Source organism: Salvelinus sp. IW2-2015, linkage group LG33 (genome assembly GCF_002910315.2).
Source record: "Salvelinus sp. IW2-2015 linkage group LG33, ASM291031v2, whole genome shotgun sequence".
Classification (NCBI taxonomy): Eukaryota; Metazoa; Chordata; class Actinopteri; order Salmoniformes; family Salmonidae; genus Salvelinus; species Salvelinus sp. IW2-2015.
Window position 1 is genome coordinate 30041339 of NC_036872.1, and position 7343 is coordinate 30048681.

At 39.3% G+C, this 7343-nt stretch overlaps 1 protein-coding gene across 1 annotated transcript in view; it reads left to right on the forward strand.

Annotated features, from left to right (window-relative positions):
* Positions 1-7343, forward strand: part of LOC111957563 (tenascin-like) — a 70762-nt gene that overhangs the window by 31961 nt on the left and 31458 nt on the right. Inside the window, exon 7 of the mRNA XM_023978423.2 lies at positions 3107-3260. Within this exon, the coding sequence (XP_023834191.1) occupies positions 3107-3260 (154 nt within the window). The remainder of the gene's footprint in view (positions 1-3106; positions 3261-7343) is intronic.

Sequence of the window (7343 nt, forward strand, 5' to 3'; positions counted from 1 at the left end):
GCTATAGTAGTAGACCTCTCATCTATAGAAAAATGATGTTATCAGTAGTGAGACCTTCATCATATAGAAACACTGAGTATCTACAGTACGTAGACCTCTCATCTATAGAAACACTGAGTTATCAGTAGTAGACCTCTCATACATTAGAAACACTGAGTTATCAGTAGTAGAACCTCTCATCTATAGAAACACTGAGTTATCAGTAGTAGACCCTCAACTCACTCTATAGAAAGATGAGTATTATCAGTTAGTAGACCTCTCATCTATAGGAAAGCAATCTTGTGATGTTATCAGTAGTAGACCCCTCATCTATAGAAACACTGAGTTATCAAGTAGTAGACCTCTCATCTTATAGAAAAGACTGAGTTGTCTAGATAGTGGACCTGCTCAGTCTATAGAACACTGAGTTATCTCAGTGTATAGAGCCTCTCATCTATATAAGACATGATTCTTATCTTATATGTAGACCTCTCATCTATAGAAACACTGAGTTATCTCCTAGTAGTAGACCTCTCATCTATGGAAACACTGAAGTCTAATCAGTAGTAGTACCTCTCATCTATAGAAACACCTGAGTTGATCAGTAGTCAGGACCTCTCATCTATAGAAAACAAATCTGAGTCTATACAGTAGTAGACCTCTCATCTATAGAAACACTGAGTTATCAGTAGTAGAACCTGCTCATTCTTATAGAAGAAACACTGAGTTATCAGTATAGACCTCTCATCTTAGAAACACTGAGTTATCAGTAGATAGACCTCTCATCTATAGAAACACTGAGTTATCAGTAGTAGACCTCTCATCATAGAAACACTGAGTTATCAGTAGTAGAAACTCTCCTCTCATTAGAAACACTGAGTATAATCAGTTAGTACATCTATTCATATAGAACACTGAGTTATCAGTAGTAGAACCTCTCAATCTATAGAACTGAGTTATCAGTAGTTAGAGCTCTCATCTATAAGAAAACACTGAGTTATCAGATAGTAGACCTCTCATCTATAGAAACACTGAGTTATCTAGTAGACTTCATCTATGAAAAAACAACTTGATAATCAATTAGTAGAACCTCTCATCTAATAGAAACACTGAGTTATCGAGTAGAACCTCTCATCTATAGAAACACTGAGTTATCAGCAGTAGTGACCTTCATCTATAGAAACCAGCTGAGTATTCTCACAGATAGTAGACCTCTCATCTATAGAAACACTGAGTTATCAGTAGAGACTCTCATTCTATAGAAACACGAGTTATCAGTAGTAGACCTCTCAGTCTATAGAAAACAGCTGGATTATCAGTAGTAGACCTCTCATCTATAGAAACACTGAGTTATCAGTAGTAGACCTCTCATCTATAAGAAACACTGAGTTATCAGAATAGACCTCTCATCTATAGAAACACTGAGTTATCAGTAGTGAATCCTCATCTATAGAAACACTGAGTTATCAGTAGTAGACCTCTCATCTATAGAAACACTGAAGTTATCTAGTGAAGACCTCTCTCTATAGAAACACTGATGTTATAGTATTCAGTTATATAAACCTCTCATCTATAGAAACAGCTGAGTTATCAGTAGTAGACCTCTCATCTATAGAAACACTGAGTTATCCAGTATAGAACCTCTCATCTATAGAAACACTGAGTTATCAGTAGATAGACCTCTTCTCTATAGAAACACTGAGTTATAGAGTAGACTCTTTCATCTATAGAAACACTGAGTTATCAGTGTAGACCTCTCATCTATAGAAACACTGAGTTACAGTAGTTAGACCTGCGGTGCATCTATTTAGACCGACTTCTGATCGTATCGCAGTAGGTAGACCTCCTCATCTCTATCACGAAACACTCGACGTTTGTCAGTAATAGGGGACATCTCATCTATAGAAACACTGAGTATCAGTAGAAACCTTCCTACATCTAATAGAAACACTGGAAGTGTACCAGTAGTCATAGATCCTTCTCATTTCATATAGAAAACACTGAGTCTATCAGTAGCTTAGACCTCTCATCCTATTTTTTGTTTTTTAGAAACACTGGAGTTGAATCAGTAGTAGACTCTGCTCATCATCTAGTAAACACTGAGTGTCAGTTTAGATAGCCTCCTCATTCTATAGGACAATACACTTGAGGTTATCGAGATTTTAAGACCTCTCATCTATAGAAACACTGAGTTACCAGTAGTAGACCCCTCGTCTTCAGACAATCTGAGTGAGGAACATGCCTCTCCCTCGTCTCCCATGGTGCATTATGTTGTTAATGGATCTGTCTCTACATATTCCACATGTAGGAGGCTGAGATCTTCAGACGCCAAAGGCCTATCATTATCCCCACTTTCCTGTGGTCGAAACCATACACCGCCCCATGAAAGGACAGACAGACCCACTCCTAGCTTCAGTAATTGCCCTTGCTTTGTGTGTTTGTGTTCTAAATGGCACACTTTTCCCAATATAGTGCATTACTTTTGACCAGAAGCCTATGGGTCTATAGTTTCTGGTCAAAAGTAGTGTACTGTATAGGGAATAGGGTGTTGTGTGCCATTTGGGACAAATACTATGTGAACCAGAGTATCCTGTGGAAATAATGTAGCAGAGCCCGTATTCAAGTCTCTAAGTCAGCGGTTAAATGTGACTAAATGTTCTGCGAGGCTTCTGTTGACAGCTCTAATGGCCATGTACTGCAGCAATGAGGCACAGAACCATTATTGTTTCTGAATGCTTTGTTCTTTCTTTTCCAAAGCCTATGAGAAGTAGCCCAAGGACATGAAAGCCACAGTTCATTACATTCAGTTCCCCCCCCACATCCTTACAGTAGTTTAACAATCACAGACAGAATCCTCTGAGTACGATATGGCTGCCCTATTCCCACACCAAGACTATGTCCCAAATAGCACCCCATCCACTATAAAGTGCTCTACTTTTGACCAGAGGGGCCCTGGGAAAATAGTGATTAGGGTGCCATTTGGGAATCAGCCCAAAGCTAACCTTGACTTTGAGGTGGGTAACGGTAGATACACTAGATAGACGGGTACTTTATTGATCCTCAAGGGGAAGTGTGTCATAAAACATGCCATACCATTTTAATGACTGGTGTTGTTTGGTGTTGTCAGAAAGAGGAGAATGGGGAGATTCTGAACTCCCTGGGCAGCCCTGACACCATGTTCGAGCAGTCTGGGCTGGGACCTGGTCAGGAGTACGAGGTCAAACTGGAGGTGGTGAAGAACAACACCAGCGGACCTGCAGCACGCAAGAGCGTTTTCACAAGTGAGTACATACATACAGCACTTATAGAGTTCTATTCACTTGTTTTGTAGGACAAGAATTTGCTCCTCCAGGCCAATATCTTTCAGTTGGAAAATGAACCTGAATGTTGAATCTGCGTAGATGGTAGCTTGTCGCGCAATAAAACAAGTAAATGAAATAACTATTTCAAAATATGATGAACTATTTCTTGCCAACCTCAAGTGTTCTGTAATCCTTTCATTCATGACATATTTGCATTGGATATAATCTGTAAACCCCTTCTACGCCATTCTGACCGCCTGCTGGAGATTTAAAAGACATGATTTCCAGCAATACACACAGACTCAGAAGCAGCTTACAGCTGTCATAGTTACACACAGAAACACATTGTCAACTTGATTCACTAGGTTTCTCTATTGAATATCCGCTCTGCTGCAGCTCTGTGWGTGTGTTCCAAATGGCACCCTATTTCCTTTATAGTGCATCCATTTGGGATGCAGCTGGACAGTCTATCCAAGGCATCCTGAAGTGCCAATATTGAGTGATTAGCTTGTCACTTTTCATGGCAACGTCTTGATTTACCAGAGGCATTAAAAAGCCATCCCTACCCCCTCGGCTGGTTAACAGTTATGAGGAAATCATATCTCCATAATGCTGCTGCTATAAGGGCTAATGGCTTTTATGGGATCAATATAACAACAGGTTTTTGTGTTGAAACTATACATCTCTAACCCTCTCACTAGCCAAGCTATTTTTAGGTGGCTCGAGGGGAGGTTCAAATATACTGCACTACCAACACATTAAAGAATAGTCATGGAGAATGGTGTGTTATTGTCATTTAGAAAAAAAAGCTTTCTGGAACATTCCAGCCCTAAACTATCAAAATAAAGAAAGTCGCACAACTCCATGTATAATCTCCCAGCAATTTAACGGGTATTTACCAACGTTTCGGCATCACTGTGCCTTCCTCAGGGTAATGTCATGAATACTTGAACCAGGTTATGTAGACAAAAAGTGCAATTAGTGTAACCAATGACTGTGGTGAAGGGTGTGTCATAATGATTAAGTTAATTTAAATTAATTTGTGAAACTGTTAAAAAATAATATATGGCATATTAAATATATTACGCTATTGTTATCATATAGAAATATAATGGAATATTGTACATCAGATTAGCATCAACATACGTTATTTCATTCAATTTCACATAATCATTTTGTATTTCATTTCATATTTGTTACATGTTATCTTTTGGTTCAACCTTAATGTACAATGAGCATCATCAAACAGGGGGAACATATTAGGTGTACGCTAACAAGCTGTAGAAATATATATACATTTATAAGACTGGTTCATAAAGGAAACATTTTGTTCATAAGAAGGGCCTGAGATCAAAGTCAATATTCAGAAAAATTCAGAAAAATGTTTTCAGATAGGATATCCAGTAAGCCTCCCTTTGTAGGCTTTTCCACGTGGACAGGTGATGAGATAGATTACTCCCTTGGTCTTGCATGAGATGATACCCCTAACAGGGATCTTTTGACCTGTATGTGGGTGTCTGAAGAAGGATGTTTTTGTAGTGCTATTACACTGTGCGCATGAGCCACATTTGTAGTTCCCATTTGGGATAAGTTTCAAGAGTGTCTGAGTGGGCTCAGAGGGCTCAGGGGGCTCAGGGGCAGGTCAGATCTCAACAAACTATCTCCAATATTGCAACCATGCTTATAGACCACCAGTGGGGGTGCCAGTGCTTTTTCAGAATTGCTTTAATTTTCTCCGAACCCTTCGTGTACTGAGTACAAAAGACGGTTGCGTTGCGTTGAGTTTTTAGTAATTCCTCTCTTGGTTTTTGAGATATTTTCATCATTGCAGCATCAAGAGTTTTGTCCTTGTAGCCTCTCATTTTGAATTTATCTGTCATTTTTTTGCGTTGCTGTCAAAATCTGTCTGGTGGCCACAGATTCGTTTAACCCTGCATAACTGGCTATATGGTAGACCATTCTAGAAGGGGAGGGGGATGCATACTATCCCCACATAGCAAGGTATTGCGATCTGTGGGCTTTGTGTATAAGTCTGTATGTAATGCATCATTCTCTTTGATGATCCATAAGTCCAGGTAGTTTATTTTTCTCTCATCAATCTGCATGGTGAATTTGAGGTATTCAGAGCTCTCGTTTAGTAGATTTTGAATTAATTTAGTTCCTGCTGACTTCCTTCCCAGAGCACAAAGACATCATCTATGCATCTCTTCCATAGGAGGATTTTAGAAAGTAAGGGGTGTCTCTGTTTTATAAAGGAATGCTTCTTCAAATTGTCCCACATACAGGTTTGCATAGTTGGGGAGAAAAGGGGAGCCCACGGCTACACCCCGAGTTTGAAGGAAAAAGTCTGACTCAAAGACAAAGTAGTTATTGGATAATACCAGTTCAGTAAGTTGTAAGATGCGATCATTGGATGGAGCAAGGGTAGAGTCTCTCTGCTGAAGGAAGTGTTGTAGCACCTGCAAGTCTCCAGTGTGTGGGATGTTAGTGTACAAGCTCTCCACATCAAAAGTGGCCAGCAGGGTGCCCTCTGGTATCCTTCCTAAGCCCTCTATCAATGAGATCATGTGACTAKTGTCTTTGACCTAAGATGGGAGATTCTCAACCATCGRTTTAATGTGGTAATCCACAAATGTGGAAATGTTRGATGTCACAGAGTCGATTGCTGCTACAATGGGTCTACCTGGRGGAGGAGACACTTGTTTGTGTAATTTCGCGACTGTATAGAAAGTTGGTATCTCGGGAAATTWYACACATAGAAATTCAACTTCTTTTTTTGTGATTTAGAGTACACCTAATATGTTCCCCCTGTTTGATGATGGTCATTAAACATTATGGTTGAACCAAAAGATTACATGTAACAAATATGAAATGAAATACGAAATGATTATGTGAAATTGAATGAAATAACGTATGTTGATGCTAATATGATACAATATTTCATTATGTTTCTATATGATAACAATAGCGTAATATATTTAATATGCTATATACTATTTTTTAACAGTTTCACAAATTAATTTTAAATAACTTAATCATTATGACACACCCCTCAATATTGTCATTAGTTGCACTAACTGCACTGTTTGTCTACATAACCTGGTTCAAGTATTCATGACATTACCCTGAGGAAGGCAMAGTGATGCCGAAACGTTGACAAATACCCGTTAAATTGTGGGGAGTTTATACATGGAGTGTGCGACTTTCTTTATTTTGATAGTTTATAGTTCATTCGCCGTTAGTCAGCACCTCCACACAAACTATTTTTTYKGGGTGTGCGCCAGCTCATATTTTTTAATCGAACATTCCAGCTCTGACATGGGAGCTGAACAGACTGGGAGCTTTTTGCAAGAGTTCTCTTTCAAAAAATCAGAGTAAAGAGATTTCRATATGCTGAAGCAAATGTTCTTCAMAGGTTTCTGTACTAACTTTTMTTGCCTCACCTCCATCCCAATTCAASGTCAGGCTCTCTCTGCTTATTTATGGTTTGAAAAATGCTTTCGCTTTGCCAGAGTAAACAGAACTAAGCCACTAGCTACCTGACATTCTCCTCTTATACGCACCCCTTCCTCTTTATCGGAGGGTAGTTTGTACATTATAGCGTTGACTGACACTATTGGACTAGCATGTCTGTGTCTAAAGTTTATGGAGCTGTTGAGCTGTTGAACATTGGAACCTGAGACACGCATACACACACCGCACACACACGCGTGCTTGCACACATGCGTGCACACAGATGCTCGCACACGCACGTACACACACACACATACACATACACATAAACACACACAAACATACTTTTACACAACAGCCCTGGGATTATGTTACCTAGATCTCCATGTAGCTTAAGGCCTCTCTATGTCTGCCATTAAAACACACAGACTCACGCCACATCAAATCAAATCAAATGTTATTGGTCACATACACATGGTTAGCAGATGCTAATGTAAGTGTAGCGAAATGCTTGTGCTACTAGTTCCGACAGTGCAGCAATATCTAACAAGTAATCTAACAATTTCACAATTACCTAATACACAAATGTAAAGGGATGGAATAAGAATA